The sequence below is a fragment of the Erithacus rubecula genome (assembly GCF_903797595.1).
Source record: "Erithacus rubecula genome assembly, chromosome: 5".
Classification (NCBI taxonomy): domain Eukaryota; kingdom Metazoa; phylum Chordata; class Aves; order Passeriformes; family Muscicapidae; genus Erithacus; species Erithacus rubecula.
This window is the reverse complement of record NC_136687.1, coordinates 16,476,055-16,503,787: the sequence shown is the minus strand read 5'-3', so window position 1 is coordinate 16,503,787 and position 27,733 is coordinate 16,476,055. Positions and strand designations below refer to the sequence as shown.

At 36.7% G+C, this 27,733-nt stretch overlaps 1 protein-coding gene across 1 annotated transcript in view; it reads left to right on the top strand.

Annotated features, from left to right (window-relative positions):
• The window catches only part of DHX15 (DEAH-box helicase 15), a 45,878-nt gene that overhangs the window by 10,009 nt on the left and 8,136 nt on the right, over positions 1–27,733 (top strand). Inside the window, exons 3-12 of the mRNA XM_079305825.1 lie at positions 542–735; positions 1,800–1,959; positions 2,347–2,565; positions 13,849–14,016; positions 17,796–17,882; positions 19,341–19,490; positions 19,657–19,765; positions 20,891–21,082; positions 24,126–24,248; positions 26,389–26,579. Of these exons, the coding sequence (XP_079161951.1) occupies positions 542–735; positions 1,800–1,959; positions 2,347–2,565; positions 13,849–14,016; positions 17,796–17,882; positions 19,341–19,490; positions 19,657–19,765; positions 20,891–21,082; positions 24,126–24,248; positions 26,389–26,579 (1,593 nt within the window). The remainder of the gene's footprint in view (positions 1–541; positions 736–1,799; positions 1,960–2,346; positions 2,566–13,848; positions 14,017–17,795; positions 17,883–19,340; positions 19,491–19,656; positions 19,766–20,890; positions 21,083–24,125; positions 24,249–26,388; positions 26,580–27,733) is intronic.

Here is a 27,733-nt window from a genome sequence, read left to right as displayed (position 1 = left end):
CTTAGGAATTCTGAATAAAACTTATTTTGGATTATTCTTAATGTTTCCACATTCCTAATAGGAGCAGAAAATTACCGACTGGCAAATAAAATAAGTGCTAACACAGGAAGGAGTGCATAGTGGTTTTGTGTCTGGCTGATGAAATTTCCAACTTAATAAGCCTAATGAACATAGTTATCTGTTAATTTTATTTGTTGCATTTCTTGGCTACTGATCTCAAGTTTTGAGTGTGTTAGCTTTTATTTTGGTTGCCCTTGGAGTGTGTTGGTTGCTGCTAAGTACCTGTAAAAGGTATTGATCTGACAGGGCAAAAATGTACTGTGAACCTATGTATTTCCTTGCTAACTTCAAAGATAGCTATGTACATACTTAACAAGAGTGCTTTATTTAGTAGCATAACTAGTGTATCTGCTCTCCTGCTTTGGACATTTTTGTGTTGTAGTTGACATCTCTGTGGAATTCTCACTTTAGGCTCAATACAGCGGTTATAGATTGTGTATGACCATTTGAAGTGTTTATCACTGAATTTTGTTCTTGCCAGATCCCTCAGTGGTGTGTTGACTACATGCGCTCGTTGCCTGGCCCGAAGCGGGGCGTGGCGTGCACCCAGCCGCGGCGAGTGGCCGCCATGAGCGTGGCGCAGCGCGTGGCTGATGAGATGGATGTCATGCTGGGCCAGGAGGTCGGCTACTCCATTCGCTTTGAAGATTGCAGTAGCGCAAAAACCATTCTGAAGTAAGTGTGGCAGCTGTCAGGTAGAGGTGTGACAGCATACTTGGAAGTGGAGGAATCACAGGGTAATGGAGGATGTGAGCAAAGTTATGAAAGGAGTAATAAGGGAGTGACTCTGTGGATTGGTGTATTGTGTCTGAGTGGGGAAGAGAGACACGGGAGCTGTAGCGTGAACTGGGAGAAACCTGAGGTCTCAGGCCTGAATAGAGCTGGAAATTATTCATTCCTCTTGAAGTCACTGCACCCTGTAAAAATTAATTGTAAATGATCCATAAAGAAGGGGGTGATCTGAATAACTATTATTAAGGTGCTGCTCATAAGCCCATCAACATGCAGTTTCTCTTTGTTGTGCATTCAGCTGATGTTTTATGTGTGATGTCTTCTACTCAGGATCCTTCTGGTGAACTTATTTCAGTAAAGAGAACTTCTGAAGATTCAAAACTGGCCTATATCTGCCTCTGGAACACATAGTCAGGAGTGTTTTGTTGTCAGCTACTATAGATTCTTGTGCTGCTAGGAACCACATTTAATACATCATTTGCAAATTACATTCAAAATGATCTGTTAAAAACACCACAGTGTCTTTCAAGGATTAATACTTTTCTATCAAAAGATTTCTTCTTTTTAGTTGAAGGGCTGGGCATAAAGTTAGTATGGAAAAAGAAATGTAACAGTAGGAGAAAAGCAAGAAGTGAACAAATGATCTGCAGACAGAAAAGGAGAACAGTTACAGAAACAGTTTATCTTGGATTTTAGAGGGGTTTTTCCCCTTTCTTTTCCCATCTCTTTAGCTTAGGTGTGGAAGTCTGCCAATAAGTCTACAAACTAATGTTACTAAACCTTGTTTCCCTTCACCCCCTTTAAGTTTTCCCACCATAATCCCAGATTCCATTTATACTCTATTTCTACTTGAAACTTAAATTGTCTTGTTACAGTGTTGGAAGTAGTTTGCTGGTGTTCCTACTCTTAAAAAGTTGATTAAAAGCTTAGTTCAAGGAACCTAGTGAACAAAGATGAGGATTCTGCATCAAACCTAGTAAACAGAATGTGTGTTGGCATTTGTTCAGGTATATGACTGACGGTATGTTACTACGTGAAGCAATGAACGATCCTTTGCTGGAGCGCTACGGTGTTATAATTCTTGACGAGGCCCATGAGAGAACTCTGGCTACGGATATCTTGATGGGAGTTTTGAAGGAAGTTGTAAGACAGAGGTCTGATTTGAAGGTCAGTAATGATGAAGTCCAACAGCATCTCTGTTCTAGTTGCAGTCATAGTGGATAAAGTATTTACCTTGAGCTGATTTTTATAATTGCTTTTTGATTTGTTGTAATGTATATTGGAAGGCTAACCATAGGAAATTCTGAGTGTAATTTGTATTGAGAAAGCTCCTAGAAACAATGTAATTGTAGCTTAACCTTCTGTATTGGACTTGGAATTTTTTTGAACCTTTTTTTTTTTTTGAACCTTTATAAAAAGGATGCTGTATTCAGGTAATAAAAGCATTCTTATATGACAGTCAACAATTTACTTTCTTAAAATTACATATTGCATGCATAACATGTCACACGCTCTTCTAAATGTTGAGTAACTTTTTGTCCTCTAAATCTGCAGGTTATAGTTATGAGTGCTACTTTAGATGCTGGCAAGTTTCAGGTCTATTTTGATAACTGTCCTCTTCTAACTATCCCGGGTCGCACCCATCCTGTGGAGATATTCTATACTCCAGAACCTGAAAGGGACTACCTTGAGGCTGCCATTCGAACAGTGATACAAATTCACATGTGTGAAGAAGAAGAAGGAGATCTCTTACTCTTTCTTACTGGACAAGAGGTACTTTTTTCTGTTTTCTATTCATTGTTCCATACAGAAACTGCCATAAGTGACTTATGTAGTCCAAAACACTTGGTTTCCTTTCGTGTTTTATTATTGGGATGACCTGAGGTTTATCTGCCATTCACTGTAGGTCCTTTGACATTGTACATATCTGCATTGTAAATGCTGTGCAAGGGCTTTCAATAATGACAATTTTCAGCAACTCAAGTATTTCAAAAAGAGAAATCCAGAGAATGAACCCTGGGTTTGTACTGATGGGAACCCCAAAGATCTGGGTACCTGAAACGTCCTTGTTTTTATTGAAAAGATAGTTTTGTGCATTTCCGTACATGTATTGTACAGCTTAACTGAAGAAGAACCATTTGCTTCTGCCAGTCATTTTACTAAGAATATTCTGATTTTGTTTTTTTTATGAACTTTGAGTTTTAAGCTGTAGACTTTATGTACCATAAATTCAGGGAGTTAAGTCTCAGAAATAGATTCTAGCCCTGAAAAAGAGGATTCTATACAAACACTTAGACTGAACTACACTAGGAAATGAAAATTTTCTGGAAATTTTAAGTACTTCACTTGAAATAAACTGGGGGGTTCTTTTGGTCCTGGTCTTTCTTTGAAGCTCTTCTGAGTGTCCATATTGGTAAACTGAGACTGAGAAGGGGTTAAAAACCTGTAGGCATTTTGAAAGTGCTGGAGTAAGTTAGCCTAAATGTGTTTTAGTAGGGGAAGAAGTGCCACTAGCAAAAACATTTTTCAACTCCTTCTCAGAATTACTACTTCTAAAGAACTGCCTTTCAAGGGAAGTGGAGCAATTCAGTGTCTTCTAACAACCTTAACCGTGCCAAGGGCACATGTAACTTGTTATGCTAAAGGTACCTAGGCTTCTTGAGTAGACTTGCCAGTCATAAAGACACTGACTCCTACATGAGTTTTGAGACATTTGATTTACATGTCTTCTGGCAGGTCATCTCCCTTATAAACCAAAGCAATGACTGTCACTGTAAAGGCAAATATTCTGACTTTTACATTTGTCCTTCTTTGACTGGAGTATTGCTGTAAGTTAAAGTACAGGTAGGAAGAAGTACTTGTAGTGATAGTGGTTTTGAAACCTACCTGCTTGGTTTTGGTTTGAAGTTGTAGTTCAGACTATTTGGGTACTTAAATGTATGAATTAGTGAAACAGCTGTTGCAGAGGGATGACAAGAGAAAGGAATGCTGCTGTCCTGCAGTTTCAGCAGATTTTATTTTCTTAGCAGGTTTCTAAATCAGGCTTGTCTTCAACCTTTCATGAAGCACAAATACATGGCCTTCTGATTTATGAATTACGTGCTCGCTGCATCAGGTGCTATGCATTACTCTAAATAACCTGTTAGAATAATCACTGCAGGGCATGGTATTGTGTGTCTTCCTTTGGCAAATGGCTCTAGACTCCAGATCCACCAGTGCTACAGATGTACTCTGTTCTTTTGTATGAACAGGTTCTTGGATTTTCACTGGGTTTATTTGCAGGATATAATGTATTATAAGCAAATCCTGAATAAAATTCAGTATGTGCTCCTAAATGTATTTATGTAATTAAGCATAAAAGCATCTAACATTGTATTTTACTGTGATTACTGAATCACTTTAAAACAGTCATTGGTAAACCAGCATCCTCTTCTCTGGAGTCTGGAGTTCTCCAGTCCACGTGTCAATTGATGGTACTACTGGAGTTGACTCTGCCTGGAGCTAGTTGTAGTTTGGGTGGTTAGCATGAAATTCAAGTCTAGTTAAGCTTCTGTTGAGAAGCTTGGAAGTACTGTAATGCTTTTGATGATTGACATTTTGGGGCCTCTGTAGCATTATAGTAGAGTCTCTGTGTGCATCATTGTTGAATCTAAAGTGGTGTGACCTGCTGTACTCTCAAGAAGGGGAAAGTGTGCTCCAGGTACCATTACCATTATGTGCTTCAGGTTCATTAGGCTTAGTAGCTAGGCTAAAACTGTTGCATGCTAGGCAGAAATGCTTTGTAGTTATTTTGGATTCTTCAAAACAGTATGTAAAGCAAGATTATTTGTTTTTCTTGTCAGAGAGGTGCATATACGAAGTTAAGTGAAATTATGGAAAGAAAACATGCTTTAGCTGCAGCTATGCTAATGTGGCTTGTTCAGAGTTTGAGGCTAAAAATGAGGTGTAGTTGTAGTGGTCTCTGGTAGTCTGGAGTTCCTTATTGGCCACTGTCTTCTCATTCAAATGAATTTGAAGTCCTTTCATATGGGAATTAAGATAGATAGCAGTTAATTAGTACAGATTAGTTAAGACATAGAGAAGATGATGAAACTTGGAGATGGCAAGGAAGATTCTGTGTTGTCATGCCCAAAAAATTAAAAGAAGTTTAAATGTGTTTGTAAACGAAATGAATCTTTAATTGTGTTCGCCTGGATGATAAAACTGCTTTTAGTGTGCAGAAATATGTGTTCAGTAAAAATTTCTTTCCTGAATCCTGGAAGGAGCAAAAGGATATGACTACATTGTATGAGCTGCTTTTAAGTTCATTAATAACAAAAGAGGATGTTTAAAAGCAAAATTTACTAGGAAAGAACATTTTGAAACAGGACTTGTCCTATAGGAAAGCTCATTTGTAATTGTTAAAACAATCAACCCCCCCTGCTATATCAAGAAAATTTAAGGACATGGGAATAGGGTTCATGTTTAATGCCAGCGCTCAAAAAATGGTGTATTGGATTTGCATGGCCAATCTTTGGAGGAGCTGCTAGAAGCTTTGTCCATGTCTGGCAGAGTCAATCCCTGGCAGCTCCAGAGATGGATGTGTCACTGGATAAGGCTGAGCCAATGGTGGTCATGCCTCTGTGATAACATTTAAGAAGAAAAAACCCCAAATTACTTAGTAGTTGTAATTGCAGTCAGAGAAGAGCAGGATGAGAACATGCGAGGGGAGCAGCTCTGCAGATGCCAAGGTCAGTGCAGAAGGAGGTGCTGCAGGCACCATAGCTGGGATTCCCCTGGAGGTGGAGCAGCTGTGCCCTTGCAGCCCATGGAGGACACCCATGCTGGAGCAGGTTGATGCCTGACAGGAGGCTGTGATCACGTTGAGGGCCTGTGAATGGAGCCCCTCTGGAGCAGTCTGTCCTTGAAGGACTGCACCCTGTGGAGGAGTGACCCATGCTGCAACAGCTTGCAGAGATCTGCTGCTCATAAGATAGTGAGCAACAGATAGACTAAGCAATATAGACTTATGCCAGAGAAGTTCATGGAGAACTGTCTCTCTTGGGGGGGTCTTGTGCTGGAGCAGAAGGACTCGTCTTCCTGAGAAGCAAGATAAATAATGTGATAAACTGACTGTAACCCCAGTTTGCTGTCTTCCTGTACTGCTGGGGTAGGAGGTAGAGCTGGAAAGGAGGGAGGGGTGGGGGAATGTATTTTTAAGGTTTTATTTTATTTTTCATTATCATGCTCTGGTTTTGTTAGTAATAAATTCAGTTAATATCTCTAATCTGAGTCTGTTCTGCCCATGGTGGTATGATAAGTGATCTCTCTCTGTCCTTAACTCAGAACCCTTATATTTTCTCTCCGCTGTCCAGCTGCAAATGGGAATGATGGAGAGGCTTTGGTGGGTATCTGACATCCAGCCAGCATCAACCCTCTACAGCAGGATAGCTGTAAGCTAGGTTGCCTGCCGTCAGTCACAGACAAAATTGGAAACTGAGAGGGATTTTGTTTCACAAGGGAAAAGCATAATTACATTTCAGTCAACATGTCTTTCATAGACAATAGGTGTTGTCAAACTTGTTCTCAGTCTTTGAGCTTACAGAGCTGGTAGTCTAGTTGTGTAGATACACATTTGTTAAGCCTGCAGATCTGAGAGGCAGCTGGTGTATTTTCTACTGGATTTCTTCTAAAACAGTATTAGATTTTACACTCCATTAAGATCAGTAATCTGAGAGTAGGTGTAACATACTTACAGATGAAATTCGGGAGAAAAAGACAGAAATAATGACACAAAAACTGTATAGATCTGTCTTACATGTTCTGGTAACATGAGCATTTACAAATGCCAGTTGTGTTCTCTGTCACCTTTTGTTTTTTTATAAAGCCAAATGCATCATTACATGTTTATGAGGAAGAATTCAAGTTGCATCTGGAGATGTAAAATACAGATGAGCACTGTTCTGGATTGTAGATAAATATACTTGAAATTGTTGCTGTGAAGTTCAGTATTCTAGAAAAGCTTAAAGTGATATTGGTAAAAATGATGGTTTAGAAAAGAGTTACAAAATATTTTGTTGTTTTGATAGAAAGTTTGGTAAATCGGGGTTTATTCTAAAGGCATAATGTTTTCATCACAGTGAGACTGGTTGAACTCTGGAGTTGAAAGAAAACAGACTTTCTTCTGTGGAAATGGAAGTAAAAATTGCCAACTCTCTTGGTGGCAGTGATAGTGGTTGGGTGAGGTTAAGAGGAAATCTGTGTACTGAGCTAAAGTGAACACAAGTTGTCCTGTTTAGATTGAACTGAAAGAACAGCAGTAATGCTAATCTTGTTCAAATGCTAAGAGAAAGAAGGTTTTTTGCTCTTCATTCGAGAAGATGCCAGTATTAAATACTAGAAATAAATCAGGTCAAAGAGATCTTGAATATGGAAATTACACCAAGGCAAATTCAGTTTTGACTTGACTGAGCAATTTTAGTTATGGTCAAGTGTTGGCTTTTTCCATGTATTGTTTTTTGTCTATGTACATAATTTTGCAAAGTTTAGTTTTGCTCTGTTTGTATTCAGAGGTCTGAAGTGGTGCTGCTCTTGGTGCTGGTTCTTTCTACTGCTGTTTTGTCATTTTAGCTTGTAGCAGTCTGCTTTCATTTCTAGGGGAAGAAAGAGAAATTAAGGAAGTTCTTCACAGACTTAGAGGACAAAGACTATTTTTCTAGAAAGGTTCATGCCATCAAATCCAGATGTGACTAGCTATGCCCTGCAAGTGATGGAACTCAAAAGGGCACAGGTTAACATTTCTACCAAATATTTCTATTTTGCAAGGTACTTCTTATTTATGCATTTGTTTCCTTTGCCCTACATTCCATTTTACACAAGGTGGAATTGCCTTACAGCAAGTTTTTCGGCATTAGTTTCCTTTGGGCTTTAAGAGTTATGTCTATTTGAGCCATGTATCTAAGATGAAGCTAAATCTAACTGTATAGTGTAGCAACTGGTCTGCTGTATCATGATGATCTGTCATCCCCTGTTTAAAAGAGTTTAAAATATGTTTTAACCAGAGCAGTCTTGAAGTTTTGCTCATCCTGTGAGATTCTTTAAGTGAACCAAATGCAGGGTCAGCTGAAGAAAGGGGTTATGCAATAATGTTCCCAAGGAATTTGTTTACAAAATCATTGAACTCTATTTTCCATGCCAGGTGCTTAAATTGTCCCATTGAATGTGCTTAAATGATATCACTGCTCACCATCTTTTTGTAGAAAGGGTTTTGGTAAAGATGAGGTACAGCTTAGATCTTACGATTGTGTGCAGCCTGTCCTGCAAGTTCACTGGCTGTTTGCATAGACCACTCTGGCCTGTGAGTTAGAGTGGATGCTAGCACTGGAATTACTTAGGCTTAGGGTAACTTGTGGTCCATCTTTCAGCAGCTGCTGTTTAGTATCAGTGTAATTTCACCATATCTTCTCCATGGCAACACAGATGAGTCTTGCACACAAACAGAAAGCAAGGATTGATAGATTGCAAGAACAGTGTAACTCAGTAACTGGACGCCACAAATATATTTCAAAGGAGGGGAAAAATGCTGGGGGGACTAGGTTTGTTCAGCCTTGAGATAAGAAGGCTCGAGGTAGATCTCATCATCACGAGCCAGTATTTAAAGGGTGACTATAAGATACATGGAGACTCCCTTTTTACAAGAACCCATATGAAAAGTTGAGGGGTAATAGATAAAAGTTAGTCCTGATGAGATTGTGATTAGACATTAGAGGAAAATGTTTCACAGTGAGAATAATCAACCATTGGAATAAACTCCCAGGGGAAGTTGTGGATTCCACAACACTGGACAGGTTGTTGGGCCATCATGCCTAGATTGTTTATGACAAGAAAAGTTGGATTAGATGATCCTCAAGTTTCCTTCCAACTTCTTGTTCTGTGATTCTGTGAGCTGCATTGCTGCTTGTCATTTTGGGTTTCTTTTTATGTTTGTGGATTTTGGGGGTTCTTTCGCCTACAGTTGCATGGAACTTGTAATGGTACTAGTAAGAATCATGTATTTCTTTCAGCACACGCTTGCTTCTTGAAGATGTGGTGCACTAACTTAGTAATAAGTGCAATTGCTCCTGCAATATTTTTCTGTTGTTCATGATCTTCAATATGAGCACCTTACTTTGACTGCAAAAATGCCATCAGGAAAAGAAATGAAAGTGAATTTCTACAGAGCATTCAGCTTGAACATGTAATAAAGACTTCATTTTCAACAGCAGAAAAAAAATAATGTGCATGATAGGCAAAATCAGTCTCTTGTGTGATTAATTTTATACAGCTCGTTTTAGAGGAACTGCTAATAATACATTCACGTCCTTAGTTTTTGATGCAGAGCTAGGGCATGTTTGGTGCTGGAGTGGTGAGATGATACAAAGCAGTGGAAATGTGTTATTGGAGGCTGCTGATAAGGTATTGGCTTGTGATTCATTTCCTTCCAAGTTTCTCTTTGCTTTGTGTTTTGACACACAGCCTGAGGAACCAGGAACTGGCACAGACAGTATTTAAAAGTCATACCTGGAAGATTTTTAGTAATAAGACTTTTTTAAGTTACATTTTTTTAGGAAAAAAGGTGAGTATTGCTAAATATTACTTAGTAATACTTTGTTCAGGACATGAACAAAGTCCTGTTCATACTTTCAGTCTAGTTAGTATTTACACATCAAAGATGGTGATGGGGTGAAAATTTAAGCGTTAGTCCTATGAGTGGTGCTCTTGAAGTTAAGCTGTGGGAAAACTTACAGTCCTCTTGGTTATGATCCTGGCATTCTGAGAGTTCAAGACTCATTTGTTTTATTAAGAGGTTTCATATGCAAAAATTTGCTTCTGGGCTGGTGGACCTCTGCATTTCTAGGTGCACAAAAAAAAAATAGCTTCAGGGATAGGCGTAAAAGGTAGTGAATCGAGGTGGTTTGGGGGGGTTTTGTAGGCACTAGCCATTAACCTGACTTTTCTTTGGAAAAGTAAGTTAAGGTGGAGTAAAATTCCTGTCAGATTCAGGAGGCATAAGTAACCTACCTAATGTTCTGTGAAAATACAGATGACTGCACTACTGTTACTAATAAATTGAAGGGTAAATGTGCACCCTAGTCTTGCTTTGTTTTCTAAACAATACAATGCTAAGCATTGATTCCCATGCAGACTCGGGTGTTGTACAAGTGGAAGTTGACATTTAAATCCTGAACCTTTTTTGGTGTTTTAGAATTGGTTACTGATACTTAAGGCCCCAAATTAAATTCCCCTAATTTGACAGATAGTCTAAACATTGCCTGTTGTCCACTAGTTATTTGAAAATAAAGCACCCTGCTCAGGTTTTTGTCTAGAATCAGTCAATCACACAGATTTGTTGGAAGGAACGCCATTTCAGTTTGCTTAAATTTGATTTAGTAATGATAATCTTGATAAAAATATTTTTCCAATTGCAGCTTTTTTTTCCTTTAAGCTAGTTTTATTTAGCTGTAAGCTCAAAATAAAAATTGTGGACTTTCACTTGGATGTTGAGGTGACTGTTTTTCCTGGTTAAAAAATATCCACCACCCCATTACCTCATTAATCACTAGTATATATAAAAAGAAAAAAATTCTCTTTACTGATTGTAGTTTGTTTTGGAAGCTTTTCCAAGGAAGATCCTTAAGGTGTTGATGGGGTGAAAGAGTTTTGAGGACTCAGTGTTCATGTTTAGAGTGTAGTACTGCCACTTGATTCTAGTTTCCATAGTGTTGCAGCTTAACTGTAGCTATTGCCTGTGTATTGTAAATTTATTTTGATGGGATCAAGAAGAAGCTTCTGGAAGCTTTAAAGTACTTGAGGTAACTGTCTGGGACAAGTCTGATCACTGGGTTTTGTGAACTACAGATGTGTTGTCACACTTGCAGTGTGAGAAAAATTATCAAATGCCTGTGTAATCTTTCTTGCTTTTGTGATCTGCTTGCTTTTTACCTTTTGGTAGTCAGCTCTTTTTAGAATGAGTGCATCAGTGGACAAAGGTAATTGACTATGATTTTACTGAGAACTATTTCTCAAATACTAGACCTAGGAAGTCTTCTTTATGGCTCAATTTTAACTTCAGGAAGTCTCATGCTTTTTTATGTTAGACCTGTTGACTTTGTTTAACTGTGAAGCAGGTCCTTCTGCTAATGCACTGGGCATTGTAGGTCTAAGTGTGGATTCTTTGATCAGGTCTGTTCCTGCATCCTCTACGCTCTTACCCACTATCTCAGTGCAGTAGTTCAGGGCTTTGAGGAGTTCTTCAGGCATAATCCAAACAACAGTGCAAGTTCATTCTACCTTCTTGTTGTTCCAACTGAGAAGAAGTATCTTCTGCTCTGCAGATTGTTGCAATAATCTTTCTTCCACGAAGGTGTTTTATAATGAATTTTTTGGAGTAGTTGGTGTACAAATATTTAGAGGTGTATGGTTGATTTGTTTGTTTTTAAAAAGCCTTTCCTACTTGAATTAAGTGGGATAGAATTAGGCTTGCTGAATTTTTAAAGGATTAAAGATAGGATTGTGCCTTTGTCTCATTTCTGGATTGAAACATCTTCATGTGATGCAAACAGATCTTGAACACTCAAGGGTATTCTTAACACATTCAGGCTATTATTACTATGCAAAATCCTTTTCTCTTGTGTACTTGGGGATGCCAGTTTTGGTAATTATCTGTGTGTAGTTCTGGATACAGTTAGAATTATAGAATATCCTGAGCTGGAAGGAACCCATTAGGATCATCCAAGTCTAACTCCTGGCCCTGTACTGTGTAGCTCCTATCTATATGCACACATATATGTATAAGTATAACCCTTTGCCAGAGGGCTTTGTCCAAATTATGTTTCTTGACTGGCAGGATTGGTGCTGTGAGGACTTGTGTGGGGAAGTAACTGTACTAGTAGTAAATCTACTGAAGTAAATAAGATACACTGTTTTCTGTTAGAGTGGCAAATAAAAGGAAAATACTCTTTCATTTTTAAAATTAAAACTACTACTATTAAAGAATTCACTTTTACTGTCTTCATGTGAGTGGTAGTGAGTCTTGGTGTTCTGCATCCTTCTTAAAGCAGTTTGTGATGAGAAGTCCATAGTTACCTCTGCAAATATGGCATCTCTATTTTGAAGTATTCTAATGAGTCCTGATCAGAGGTACTTTGCAATTAGATTGGTAAACTCTAGGAAGAACGAATACTTTTATCTCATCTGAAAGCTGTTCAGTAGCTGTGTACACAAGTCCTGAAGAGTGTAGTGTTTTTGTTTTTTCTTGCTTGCTCATATTTTACCTTCTCTTAAGTATAAAACTGTCCTGGAAATTCTAGTCATTATTATTGAAGACTAACTAGCCTATCCAATTATTACAGCCTTCCCAATTACACAGTATAATCTACATAAATTCCATGAATGGTGTAGTGACCTTCAGATCAGGAATTAAGGTCTGCTGTATTTAACTCCCTTTTTGTTTATATTAATATTTAACTCCCTTTGCACTGGGAGGCTATCACTGAACTTGAAATGAGATTATCAGAATAAAGGATACTTGCACCTGTGTAGGAAAAAAAAAACACCCAAAAAGACATTCTCTTACAATAAGCCATTAGTGGGCATTCCAGCTCAATTTCTGTATACCCCGTACATTTTATGAATGTGTTGAAGTTGGATTTGTTGGCAAAGTAATGGTTTCGGTAAATATCTGCAACTTTTTTAAATTGGCAGTGTGTTACTAGAGAGCATTAGGCTTACTCTTAAAAGGGCTCTTGGGCATCAAAGAGCCTTCCTTTTGTCATGCTTACATTAATTGTATACACTGATCAATACAGAGCAACTATTGTCTGTGCTTCTTTTAAACATACTCAGTGCATTTGTGCTGAGAATTTAAATGTCTCTTTAAAAACAAGTGAAAGAGACAGATCTATCTGAATTCATGATTTCTGAAAAACAGACTGCTTTTGCCTTTCAAATCACAGTTTAAAGCAATCATTTTACATGGCTTTTAGATTACCAGTTCCATATATTTGCTTTAGGGTCTCAAGTATCACTTCAGCTTCAGGCTAGTGCATGCGGTAAGGGAGGTTTCCCCTCCTTTCTCAAAGTATGTTGTAGTAATTTTTTTTCCTTTTGCCTACTGTTGCTTTTTGTTATTACTGTATTCTCCCCCCAGTGGCTCAGATGGAAGATGGATAGTTGGTCAGTGTGTCTCTTTGTTATGCTAGTGAAGGCTCTGTGATTTTTAAGTTGAAGATAATGAATGGTGTTACTCATTAACCTAAATTTCTGTGCACTCTGATTTTCCTTAGATCTTGTCATAATTATTGGTCACCTAGCTGGCTTAAGTGTAGTAGTTTTAAAATGAAATTGACTTAGAACAATTGGGCTGTGGTGAACCATTTTGTATGGTAAGCAGAAAATAGGCTAGAAAATACTATAGTAAAAAAGGCATAAAACGTCTTTCATCTTCAGAGTATTTCACTGATTTTTTTTCTTAAGCTTAAATGGTATTTCAGTTAATTTTAAAGTAAGATCTGAAACCTGGTATTGAGAAGTTTGGTTTTGAATATCCATGTTTATACTGTAAAGGTGTTTGTTCTCATTAGATACAATGAAGCAAATCTTCCATATAATTGCATTAGTGATACGTGACATTAAAGCTTAATTGGCTTATTTTAAATATCTTGCACATCAATTTCCTTCAGATTGTGAAAATTGAAAAGGTCATGAGTGCAGTTTAATATTCCAGGGTGAGAGATTTCAATTTTAGTACAATTTGTAGAGATTTAATTAGGAAACACGACTAAAAAAAAAAAGGATGTTGAATGCAAATTAGGCTGTTCATTAGAGTATGGAAGCTGAAACATCTTGAAGTATTGTGGAAATTTGATTGCAGATTCAGTAAGCACCTTGATTGATTTTTTTTTTTTTTTTTAACTATTTAAAGTAGAAGTTATTGTAATCGTTTCTTCAGGGTGTATACTTAATCTAATTGTCGTAAGTGCTCTAAATATGCTTTCTTTTCAATCAAGTTCTCTTCTGACCAATATTTTTATTTTGCAGGAGATTGATGAAGCCTGCAAGAGGATAAAACGTGAAATTGATGACTTAGGTCCTGAAGTTGGTGACATAAAAATCATTCCATTGTATTCCACCCTTCCTCCACAGCAGCAGCAAAGGATATTTGAACCACCCCCACCAAAAAAACAAAATGGAGCAATAGGAAGAAAGGTAAATACTAAGCCGTGTTAGTTTTCTGTTCTCTGAGTAGCTGCTCACAGTTGCATGAGCCATGAAATAGGACTTTCAGCTCCTTTAAATATATTTGGACAGCAACAAGTACAAGGTTTTGGTTTTTTTAATTGAAGCCTTAAAAATGCAGTATTTTATCATATTAGAATTTTTAGATAACTTGAAATTTGTCTCTCAGTACAAATCATGGTTCTGTTCTGTCTCTGTAGGGCCAGGAGTTGAGCCAACAGTTTGACTTGACTGAATTGAAATGGGATTTATTTAAGTTCTTATTTGAAGTATGATTTATGTGGAGGATGTGATTTTTTTTCCATAAATAATTACTTTGAGATGTGGGTTTTTTTTTTTTTTTTTTTTTGAGACAATTTGGGCTGTCTCTTTAGGGTAAGTAGGTAGGCAGACAGGTTTTATCTGTTCCTTAAGGTGTATGAGAAGGTGCAAGTTAACACAAGTATGTTGAAGTTCAAGACTTGTATTTTTGTAGTCATGAATGAGGAATTGAGGTTTTTTCATTAGGCAAAATTGATTGAGAAACTGAAAGATTTAGAATGGTACAGTGAATGTTTTTTCATAAAATTAATGTGTCAGTGCTCACAATAATCCATAGTAGAAGCTGTGTGTTTTATTAGAAAGGAGCCATAGTAAAGCTTCCTAAAACTAAACTCCTGCTCTGTAGAGCTAGCAGTCACAAAGCTAAGATTGTGATGCTCAAAGCTGAATCATACTATGTGCTCTAGGCAGGGTTTGTTCCGTGATTATTTGTTGGTTTCGTGCAGTACAATGCATGTAGATTACTAGTGACAACTTTCTAGTGTTCTGGAAGAATAAATCACTTATTAAATTTAGTGAAATTATCTTCCTTTTCCTGTAGAAGTTGATTGCAGGAAGCATTCAGTCTGAAATCATGAAACTAATGCTGCAACAAAATTGTATTTGCAAATTACTTAAATGAATGAAATTGCTTTTAAGTAATAAGCAGTAGCTGTGCATTTAATTAAATTTTCACTCTTGTTTAAAATTGTACCCTTCCAAATAGGCAGGTTTTGGCTTTCTACATAAGAGGATAACAAGTGCAGAGCGTAGTTATGTTGAAATGGCAGAGCCAGTACTAGTCTCTGAAAGGAAAGACACTCTTGGTGTAGCAGCTGTTTTACTGCAAGAAAAGTTGTTATGCCCAAAAGATTCCTGCTATAGGCAAAAGCAGGTATAGCATGTAGGCAGCAGACTCAGACCTGTGAAGTTACTTCTCCTCTTTGCCTGCTTTGGCTGAAATATTCTGGCTTCCATGTTTTACTTTTTATCCCCATAACACATCTAACTGTGAGTGAAAGTGCATCTGTGTTGCAAATTCTTTAAATGTTAGTTTAGTTTCAGTTAGTCTTAGTGATCAAGGTATTTAAAGTAAAACCATGTAGTGCTGTGCCTGTCTATTTAAGAAAATGCCTGTTTTCATACAGTGTTTTGTGGTAGTTGAACCTAGATTTTAGAGCTGCTGAGGAAGGAGATAATAGGTGATCCTGAATCCTTTCAAGGCTCTAATGGTTATACAAGTGTAAGTGAAGTGCTTGCAATAACTGAATAAGTATCTCCTGAGCTTTAACTTTGTGGAGTGAGAGATGTTGGAAGTGGTGTGGTGTTTTGCTGTAGTAGTGATGGTGACAGCTAGTAGTGATGCAGCTTGTCAACTTCACACTCTTGTGTCCTCTCTGAACTATCAAAGCAGCTGCTATTGTGAGAAGGCTTAAGAATGTTTTTAGTTGAGGAAGGTGAAGATGACTTAACATTTCTGTTGTTCTCTGCTAAAGATTCCTTGTCATCCCTTCTTTTCAAGCTACATTCTAGTTTGTTTCAGCACTCTTAAGCATTGCTAGTTAATATATATGCAGTATAGATATATTTTTAGATGTAGATACTATGTATATTTTAGTATTCAAGTTTTTAAATTCTTCTCAAATTGCAAAACTACAGCTAAGGCTAATTAAAATAATTTTCTTTAGTTTAGTGCTAATTTCAATTGTTCAATATTCAAGTTACTTTCTACTTTGATTTGGACTTGAAATATATTCTTTCTTCAACCTTTTAAAAAATTTCTTATGTTTTTACAGTCAATGATTGTAATTTTTTAATCAATGTGACATTAACAAGTGATATCTGTATGTACAACAGAATCCATTGTGTAAATAACTTTTTTCCTTCTACGTTAGGAAAGTTCTGTATAGATTAAGTGAATTCAGGTACAAATTAACTTGTTGTATCACTGTGGACTAAGCTTACTAACTGTATTGAGTTCCTGGTATTGAAGTGTCCTAATAGAAATCAGTGGTTAAAAGCAGGATAAAAGATTTTTGTTTCTGCTCTGTATATTAGTATTTGAAGAATCTGGGTGTGAGTGGCTCTGTACATTAGCAGAAACTGAAAAACACAAAACTTCTTAAATGAGTTGTACTCTATAACAGCAAGCTAAATGTGAATTGAATTTAATTTGTATATTTAATGCCTTAGAAATTTGTAATGAAAATGTATTGTGATTTTGCACTGACTTGCAGTGATATTTGTAGCTGTTATCTCTTGACTAATTTGTGCAGGATACCTGTGAATGACATGTGTACAGTATTGTTTGTTTGGGGAATTCTAAGTAGCACAACATTTTAGGTTGAAACGTCATAATTACAAACTCATTGTCAGTGTTTTTTTCCACCACAGTACTGCTTTCAATATATTATAATATTTGGGGAAGTTTAGACCTTAAGAAGAGACAAGCTGAGTGTGATAAAAGTAGCTGACTGGCAAAGTGGTCAGCCAGCAGGAAGGGAAATCATCAGTCACTGGCCTCGTAGTTCTGAACTAAGTATTTGGGGTCTCTCCAGTTCTAATTGATAAACTGAAAGCAGTGATGACAAAGTCCTTTTGAAATTAGGAAGTGAAAGGTAAACACTTTTGATGAAATGCTGAACAGATTTTGGGTCTTTCTGAGATAATTGTGTGTCAGTAATGTGATTCAGTGTGGTCACTGTTGGGATAAGAGCTAATGGTATCCATAGCCTGTTACACTGCATCTCTGGACATAACAATTTAAATGGTGGCAAGTCAAGCCTAAGAACTCCAATAGTCACCTTTGTTTTAATTTTTGCATGTGAGTTGAGCTTCTGAAAGGCTAAGAATGTAAAGATATGTTAAAGGTGTTTGAATATCTCGTGATAGAAAAGACAAAGTAGAAATCAAATACATATTGTTCACAATTTTAGCTGGAATGTGTCAGTAACAGATTTATTTCAAACCAGATAGAAGAAAATACTGTGCTGGTAATGTATATAAATTTCAATTTAATATTATTTAACCAGTTTATTCTGTTCAGGATTTCAGCAAAAGATAAAAAGCTAGTATTAATAGATGATATTAAAGGGTTCCCATTATAACATGTCATTTTGTACCAGAGATGTGAGAAAAAAATTTGAATAGTAGTTTCATAAGTTAAACATTTGCTCTTCTTTTTCTTAACTAATATTTGTTAATGTTGTTAATAGACCCATAGGGGAGCAAAAAACAGTGAATGAAAATTGCTTTCTTTTCACTAGATGTTCCTGTGGTTGATTTCAGATCCATCCTCTGAAAGTGTTGGAGTGCTGCTCTAGTAGTTACTGATTAAGTGATGGAAAGTTTACTGAAAGTTATTTGTGCAGATACAAAATTGGAGCCCTTCAGGATGAAGTGGCTTCATTTAGTTGTTTGGGGTTTTGGTTTTTTTTTTCTTTTGACAGGTTGTGGTGTCCACTAACATTGCTGAGACATCATTGACAATAGATGGTGTAGTGTTTGTGATTGATCCTGGCTTTGCAAAACAGAAGGTAAGTACTATTTTTTTCCTCTTTATAGTAGGAAAGTTGATGGAATCTGTTTTGCTCAGGCTACTCTTCCCTTTGAAAACACTGACAGGTCTTTTCATCTTGGAATCTTGAGCTTGGTTGGTTTGAATTTTTGTTTTTGACTCATGATTTTTATGGTTTGCACTCAGTCCATGAACTTCAGATAGAATAATTTTATTAAAAAAAAAAGTGAGAATTTTATGTTATATTTGGAATATAGTTTTTCTAGATACTTTAGGAAGGGTAGTTTTGAACTGTGTCTCTGTGCTTGAGGATGCTCAAATAAAACAAATTGTATGAAAGTAAATAAAAGTGGTTCCAGAGGCCTCCTCTTCTTTTAAGTCGCCATAGAAAACTCCAGCACTAAAATGAGAAGAAATGATCCCTGCTGTTTATGTCAGTATTTATCATGTACTCTTGCAACCCTGAAGATTGTAATCAAGCTTGTATTGTGGTTCTTGGAACATCATAGGGTGTTCAGAGGAACTGAAGTAGCTTTCCTACAGTCAACCCAATAACTGCATAAAATAAAATATGAATCTCATTGTCTTCATTTGGTTTTTTCACTAAATGTAGCTTTCTTTATAACTTGGTTTCTTAGTCTTTTCCTTTAATAGTGGTACACTATTAAAGGCTTTTTAACTTGTGCAGAATGAGACAAGACACACAGTAGAATGTGAGTATAGATGATGTGTTTTTATGCACGAATTTCAATCACCATTAAGGCTGAACTTTTTTCACAGCTAGTTCTTTTTATGGAAGGTAGTCTTCCAGTATAACAACTAAGGTTTCTCTGTGTATTTTACACTGAAATACGCCAGAAAGGTCTTAAAACATGGACTGAGGATGTCTTCAGGTGAAACTGTTTGACTACTGCTGGTGTATTCCTTTTCCCTGAGCCCTATTGTGTTCCTGTTTAGGTATGACTGCAGTGGAATTTTTACAGTAAATGAAGCAGATATTTTGTACTGTGATAGTCTGTATGTATCCTTGAAATACAGTTTTGTTTTACCATCAGGCTGATCTTTACAGTTGCATAAAATCTTGTTATTAGATTTTTCTCATCTCTAGAATATGATTATTCAACCTCATAGTTATATCAAGGAAACATTTTAATGGGGTTTTTGAGCATCATGAGTGTTTTAGCACTCTGTAGAACAAATTGGAGACATTCCTTTTACCATGAAAATCTTACCTAAAGTTACATTTAAGAACAGGGAGCCTGGTAGTTGATGTTAACAGATGAATAAAAAATGCTATTCTCTAGACAGTTGTATTTGAAGATCTCTAAAGTCTTTTGTAGCCAGCTTTTTAAAATTTTCACATACATACAACTTGTGCAGAAGCTATGTTTAAAAATAAGTTTGAAGCAGTTTGGACAGTTGTCCTATCCATGAACACTATTTATTGTTTTCCCTTCCCTGCTGTACTGTGCAATAGGTGTACAATCCCCGTATCAGAGTGGAGTCCCTGTTGGTGACTGCCATCAGCAAAGCGTCTGCCCAGCAGCGAGCTGGCCGTGCTGGGCGTACTCGCCCAGGCAAGTGCTTCAGGCTTTATACAGAGAAAGCCTACAAAACTGAAATGCAGGTAAGGTTGTGGTTTCTACATTGTGTTTATAAGAATGTCTGATTCAGGTTGTTGAATGCTGTGCTGTTAAACAAAATTAGAATTTGAATGCTTCTGTGGTATAAAGTGTCTGGAAGAAGTGTTACAAATTTTCTTTTTTTTTTTTTTTCCCCCCTCATCCCCCCAGGACAACACATACCCTGAAATTTTGAGATCTAACTTAGGATCTGTAGTATTACAGCTCAAGAAGCTTGGTATAGATGATTTGGTGCACTTTGATTTTATGGATCCTCCAGGTATCTCTTTCCATCTTTCCAATCTTTATTTTTGTGGCTATTTTATATAATGACAACATGGCATAAATTCTGTTGTTTTTTTCTGGTTTGTTTGTTTTTTTTTTTTTTTAATTGTAAACTGTAAGCAATGTCTTTTGTTTATTCTAAAAATCAGTGCTCTGTGTCACATCCAAGCAAGCTTTTTCTTTCTGTGTAAGAGCTTTTAGTGGAACCAAGGAAGCTACTGAAAGCCCCTTGCCTTCAGAGAATAGCAGAAAATTCTTGAGGTTTTTTTACTTGTCACCTTGATTACACATCCTAATTGTGCAATCAGTTAACAACTGTTTGTAAATAAAATGGGCTGGTGTTTTTAAAGCTGAATACATGGTTTGGCTCAAACTATAATTTATATACATCTTTCTTCTAAGAGTTAAATGTTCATGTATGCTTCAGAAATAACAGGGTTATATTGCTAATCAAAAATGTCAGTCAGTCATATATAAATAGGTGAGTTGGTTTTGTCCCCTAAGGTAAAAATCTGACATATTCTGTAAGTTTTTAAATAGTTGTACAGAACAATTAATTTCTTTATTCTGCACAACATGTATGATAGCTTAGCAGTAAAACTTCTGGATTTTCTTTTATTTTTCTTTATGCATTAATACTGACAGGGTGAGGAATGCAAGATAATGAGAACATTCTTACAGACTTTCTGAAAGTCTGTAGATAGCTAGAGTTTATATGGCTGACATATTAGGACTATTGATCTATTTAGTATGGAACAAGGGAAAAAATACCTGCAGGGAGAAGTGATATTACTGGTACTGAATATTTCACAATGCCACTGCTTCTGAATTTTGAAAAGCAGTAATCTTCAAATATTCAAAGCTTGTGATTAGGTTTAAAGCTTTTCTGTATAAGTATTTGCTCCTTGCTGCCCCTATTCATTCATACTTGGGTGTGTATTGCTGTATTTGGTAACAGTTTTACATCTGGATGATAGTGAATGGAGAACAAAAAAAAAAACATAAGTGAATAAACCCAAACCGAAACCCCTGAATCTAATAACAGTCTGTGCTTCCTTGGTTTTTGCTGATTAAGAGCATTTTGGTTAATGTGTGAATTAACGTACTTTTTTTCTTTCAGCTCCTGAAACTCTGATGAGAGCCTTAGAGCTTTTGAATTATCTGGCTGCTTTAAATGATGATGGAGACTTGACTGAGTTGGGATCGATGATGGCTGAATTTCCATTGGATCCACAGCTGGCTAAAATGGTTATTGCAAGCTGTGACTACAACTGTTCTAATGAGGTCCTATCTATTACTGCCATGTTGTCAGGTAATAGCAGGAAAAGAGAAACTAAACAGATTGCAGATCTTCAGTTTGGGGAAAATTTAATTTTCCTACATCAGAAAAATAACATAATTATATTTTTAATAAAATTAAAATTACTTTTTAAAGTAATGGGTTCATATATGAGTTCAGTTATTAAGGATTTATGTTGACACCTTGGAGCTAGTGAGTAGTAATGTTGAAAATTAGTATATAAAATTATCTAAGAGTTTGCTCCTAACATCAACATTAAAAATATGTAAATTTGAATTGTTAGGGGTGGGGAATCAGACTAGTGGAACAGAATTTTACATTTAGGTTCATGACCAGGCCCAGAAATTTCATCTCGGCCACAAATTTTTAAGGCAGTAAAGTCTATTTTGTATTGTGCATTGTTCTGCACTTTGATAAATCACAGTCTTCCAAAAGGGATTGGAGTATAATTTATATTAAATCGTAAGCTTTTACGTGATACATTTTTCAGTCATTAAATGGCAAAACTGGAGGACAGTCAGTATTTTAAAGGGAAAAAAGAAGCTTGGAAGGAAAATGTGTCTTTATAAGAATTAGAGGTGTACAGTTGTACTCTGCTGCTGTTACGTGAATAGCTCTGTGTCAGAGCAGAGCTGTGTGCTGAAAGAGCTTAATGAGAAGAAAATGTTACTAAGCAAACCTTGTATTTCATTTCCCCATTGTGTAGAAATGACTTTGTTTTATAACTAGAGGTCGTAGGACAAGCAGCAGGTTTTAATCTGTTATGGAAATGGGGGTGTTCATACTCCTAAGTACTCTTTTGTCTGTGGGATTTACCTTTGGTAATTTACCAGGCTCTCCACAGTGCAGGTGTATTGCTGACATACTTAACTTGGTTGGATAGAAAAAAAGATTTGACTAAGTGTAAAATCTGTTGCTTCAGTTTAGTCTTACAGTATATTTATATGAAAGTTTTAAATAACAAGTTAAAATGTTTGTTTCAGAGTTATGATTGTTCAGACTCAGAGCAGATGGGCAGGGCAGAATCATAATATTTTTCTTTATTTAAATAGTAGGCTTAATTGCGGAGGTGGTGGTAGGTTGGTGCCTGTCTTTCTCTTCTCTTTCCCCTTCACCCCCAGTATCTACTATAGGTTTAGTTTTTTTGTCCATGGCCTTCAAGTTATTTGCCTTACTCCCTTTCCAATTTACCTTTTCGTAGGCCATGATACCTACTTGTTTTAAACCACAATTAATGTAATTATAAATAAATTTTGGGGGGAAAAATAAGAAATTGATTGAAGCTAGTTAATATATGGGCCATGACTAAAACATTACTGTTAAAAAACCCATAGTCCTGGTCTTTGTGAGGGCTGTTTCCCAAATTAAGCATTTAGACCCAGAGCATAATAGTATGTTTTGGTGCATTAAGTGCACATAAGGATTGTCAGGTTGTTGATAGCAATCCATGTATTTAGTTTGGACTGAATGGGAAACTAGGTGACAGAAAAGAGCAAAAAGAGCATTAAATAAATGAGCAGAATAAATGATTACACTACGTTTTAGAAGAGCCATGGTGTCATGCTGTAGGATGGAAAGTACTGTCACTTTTCAAAACACTGAATTAAGACAGTGATAGAATAATCTGGATTTTGCTTTTATTAGTATGAGTTAGAAATTAAAATACACTTGATATTATCTCTTTTTTTCAAATGCAGGACCCATTATACAGGGTGTTTATTTCACACCTGCATTTACATTTTCTTTAATGCATTGGTCTTTGTTGATTTGTTACCATGATTCACTGTTACAGTGTGATTTATTTATTTATTTATTTGTCTCAAGTTGCATCTAGTATTCAGTTCACAGTATCTAGTGCTTTGGGACTTTTATACAAATTTAAGAATAAAGAAAAACGACCAAACTGCACAAAAAAGCCCTCATTTGATAGGGATATGTCATGCAAAGAAGTGTTCTCATGTGGTTACAGGGCTTCAGTTAGAGAAAAAACTAATGTAGTTCCAAGCAGCTGGAAAAATATAAAGGTTTTTTTTTATATTTAATCATTAATTCTGTTGAAATTTAACCTCTTAAAAATTGCACTTGCTTAAAATGAAGCTGATCTATTTTCTGGTGTAGATCTCTGTGAAGTAAATCACAAAATGGTTAAGGTTGGAAGGAATCACAGTGGGTGGCCTGGTGCAACCTCCCTGTTCCAGCAGATCTTTTAGAACTATCTTCAAGATCTTGCGGATGGATAGTAATTTTACAGCATACTAGAATGTTGACAGACCATGAATTAAGTTGGCTGCAATACTATATATGGTCTTGGCTAGCTTATGTCTGGAAATAAATGATAAAACGTGATTTTTGGATGGAAGTGAGATGAGTCAGATGCATGTAAGAGAGTGTAACCATAGAGAAGACTCCTCATGTTGCATTTTTTGAAATAGTACCAAAGGACGGTTTAACCTTCCACCACTGCCGCTATCATCACAGCCTTTAGACTTAATACTTTCATTCACATGCTTGTATACCAGTGCTGATAGCAATACCTTGTGGGAAGAGACTTGACTGGTGTGCTCTGTCTGGTAACAAAATTTCAATAATCAAATCTCAAGTTGATTTAGACCATGCTAGTACACTACAGTTTCAGAATTATTTGTTTTGTCTGTTGGGGCTTTCTGAAGGAGCAAATTTGCAGTTAAAGTGTTTGATTCTATGTGGTACTAGCTCCTGGTAGAGCTATCAGCACTGGATTTGAACTAAGATCTGTTTAGCCTTCCAGTCTGTGTAGGCAACCTTGATGGCCTTCAGACTAGTCATTTTGATGCGTACATATAATTCTATTCAAATAATCAGGTACTCTGTAGCTTTGAAACCCTCTTGTCTTACAGATGTGGTTAGGTGTTGATGTACCAAATCAAGGTAGTAAACAGTCCAAGATGCAGTTGGAGGCCATCCTGCCCTGCCCTATGCTCTGTGAACTGACCTAGCTAGGCCTTGTTCCTCTATCTGTGAATGCGTGACTCATCGATATGGGCGTTTGTGTTGGGCCCATACCAACCTTGTTTAGTCCCACAGTGTTTTGTTCGCCCCACGGAAGCAAAGAAAGCAGCAGATGAAGCCAAGATGAGGTTTGCCCACATAGATGGAGATCATTTGACGTTGCTGAATGTCTACCATGCTTTCAAGCAAAGTAAGTCTGTGTTATATTTGTTATGCTTTGTGTTGTCAACTTCTGTTTCTGCGTTCCAAGTACACTTGAAAGGCTTGTGTTTTGTTATTTAAGTGCTACTTTTCCTTTGGGGGTCAAGCAAAACCAAAAAAGTCTCCAAGCAATCTTGTAAGAAATTGATGAGCATGCAAACAAGCCAGGCTTTAAAATCAATGCTGGGTAACCTTGGACAGAAGGAAGCAAGTGTTCCTGTAATTAAGAAATATTGGAAGTTTATCTAACATTAATTATAAAAAAATCTGCATAATTGCTTAGTGATTTTTCAGGGAGAGCAGTACAGAAAAAACAGAATTTGGAGAAGGATATGTCCCTAGAACAAAAACCTTTTTAATCCTAACTTCTTAATGTAGTTAGGAATTCTGTAATAGGTGTTTGTAACAGATTGGGAGGCAAAGGGATAATGCATCAAGAAGAACCAAGGTAGAACTGTGATACATATGTTTCAAGTATGTAGTTTCTGTGGATGGAATTTATAGAAAATGTATGATCTTCTTCAGCGTAGCTGAATATATTGTTTAGCAGCTTAGAGAAGATAAAAATGAATAGGTGAAGCTAAGAGTTCTTGTGAAAAATGAGAAAGTGACCCACTTTTTTTAATAGTGACTTATATTGGTGGCCAGTAAAAAGATTGCCATAAACTGCCAGCTCTGTAAACTTCAGTGCTCCAGTTATACTTTCCTGTTAGCAAACAAAAAGCAAGCAGTCTTTTTACCCTGAGTAAAAAAAAAATGCAGCTTAATGCCCCTTTTTTTAACAGACTTGATTTAGAAATTTTGTATTGAAACCTTCTAACACTACCATTATGTGACAATCCAAAATAAGTGCAAAAGTACAAATACATTCAGTTTGCAATACAAACAATAGCTGAGAAACTTTTATTAAACATCTGTAAATTAGACATTAGTTGCTTGTTTTTTTTCCTGTTAACTTTTTCGTTAGTAGGATCCAGAATGTCTGGTAGACAATTTGTCCACGTTTCTGGAAACGTTTAATACTCAGCTTACCAAGGGATGGAATATTTCAGGAATCATTTTGTGAAATTGTGAATTGACTTCTGGGATCAGAAGACAAAATGCTACTACTATTTGTATCTAGAAGAACATAAAACATCTATGGGTTATCTATGATGCATATTTCAGTTGGCTCAGAAAGTAATACGAGATGGTACTGTACAGTAGAATCATAACTGTACAACAGCTTCATTTGTGCTTCATTTAAATTATATTCTGTAAGATAAAGTACAAGAAAGAACTTGGGCTACCTCAGCTTCCATAGCCTTTGTTCTTTTCAGTGCAAATTAAAAAAAGTCTCGTCTTTCCTAGTGTTACCTTGAGTTTTAATGCTTAAGGCTGGCTTTGTTGGATTATTAAACTGAAAAAGATGAGAAGAGCATTACTTGGAAAGTCAGAATTCCTAGGGAGATCTGGGTTTCTTGATGTGAAACATTCAGGTATTTATACTGACAGAATGGCTGAGCCTTGCTGTTTCATCAGATTTCTCAGCTATCAGCAGTAGGAACAATTGGAGTTCTGTTACAGTGGCTGTATTTTACCAGTCACATTTACTTAAACTGCTGTGAGGTGTGTCACACTTAGAACAGACTGTTTGTATAGCTCTTAGCTGTTACTTGGGTGCATAATTTAGGTAGGGATTCATTTCTCAAATACAGCATAGTTATGTACAGTTGTCTTGTATGTTCATTGCATGCTGCACTTAAAGGTTGTGCAGTGTTCCTGACATCAGGGACATGTTATGTTTTACCTTCACGTTTAAAAGATGTTTTTTCTAGTTGCAGGATAGGGTTTTTCAAGTGTCTGAAATTTAGTGGTGTGGTATTTCAGTAAAACAGCATGATTGTGTTTTTATTATATTGGTGAGGGGAAAAATCCCTGCTTTTCTTCTGTCCTCACTATGTGCTCTCTGAATAGAAAAGTTTTAACAGGCTGCCTAGTTGCAAGAAATCCACTGAATGAACCAAGAGCTGTTACCATTTATAAAAGTGTATGGATATATTTTTTTCTGCTTCATCTGACTGATGAATCGGTTAGTTGCTATTTTATTTACTTGTTCTAATTTTGATTCATGTTTTCTAATGTTGCAGATCATGAGTCGGTTCAGTGGTGTTATGACAACTTCATTAACTACAGGTCCCTGATGTCTGCAGACAATGTACGCCAACAGCTGTCACGAATCATGGATAGATTTAATTTGCCTCGTAGAAGCACAGATTTCACCAGCCGAGACTATTACATCAACATAAGAAAGGCATTAGTTACTGGGTATTTCATGCAGGTATGTGTGTATTCTCATAGGGAAATCAGTTCAGTGTTCGTGGCTCATAATATTAGTATTGATGTTATAATTTACTAAAGCTTAATACATGTTATTTAAATTACATGTGGCTAGCTATACTGCCATGTAGTCTTTGTCAGGTTGCTAGGTCATGACTCAAGTAGCACATTCTTTAGTTAAATGGAAAAATAAGTTCTAGGCAATCTTACCAGTGTATCAAAATCTCCTTTCTGGCATGACCATTCATGAAGTAACCACTTAAAACATTCCAAAGTAACTGCGGAATACGTAGTTCTAAAGTTACTTGCAATCTGATACCAAAAGGGGAAGTGCAGTGGTATGTAAATATGAAAAATACATGATCTTTACAGAAAGAGTGTTTTCTTTTGTATATTTTTCCATATTTGTATTTTACTTTTCAATTATATGGGTCAGATACTGGAATACTAGAGCACTTCTGTAATCTCAGTATGCATACTGTTTGAAATGCATTTGCTACTTGAGCCTGGATGCTATGGAAGCCAATTTCCACTGCTGCCACTGCATGCTTTGCATTTCAGGTTAAGCATGCCCCAAACTGGAATGCAGGCTGCTTGGGTTTTTGTTTGTTACTTTTTTGTTTGGTTTTGGTGTGTTTTTTGGGGTTTTTTTTTTCCGCCCTTAGTCCTCTCCTGTGTTTTTTGTCTTCAGCATTCATCCTTAGGACTGCTAGAGTCTCTTTGCTGGCTCTTGCAGATAGAAAGTCAATCTTCATCCTCATTTACTCTAGACTGTTGTGATAATGCTTTTCATAGCATTAAAAAAAATAACCAAAACATTTGACACATCTCTGCAACATCTCTGCTACAGCCTGATACCTCGCTTCTGGAGAGCACAGTCTTGTTGTCTTTAAGAGGCTGACCAGTGCCCATGGCATTTCCTAATTTGTCCTTGGGCTGCACTCTCGTGGTGTTTAAACACAAATGCTTGCCAGTTGGTCAGTGCTGTGCAAGTGAAGATGGCATGGGCCTGACAAGCAGTGCACTTGCATACCCGAACTGGGACACAGACTTGGGCACCCTGTCCTTAAACTGCCTCTGCCAAGTGCTGTCTCCAGGGCTCAGCCAGTCAGTCTGAAGCAGAAACATCTTCCTGGGTTTTCAGAATACAGAAAT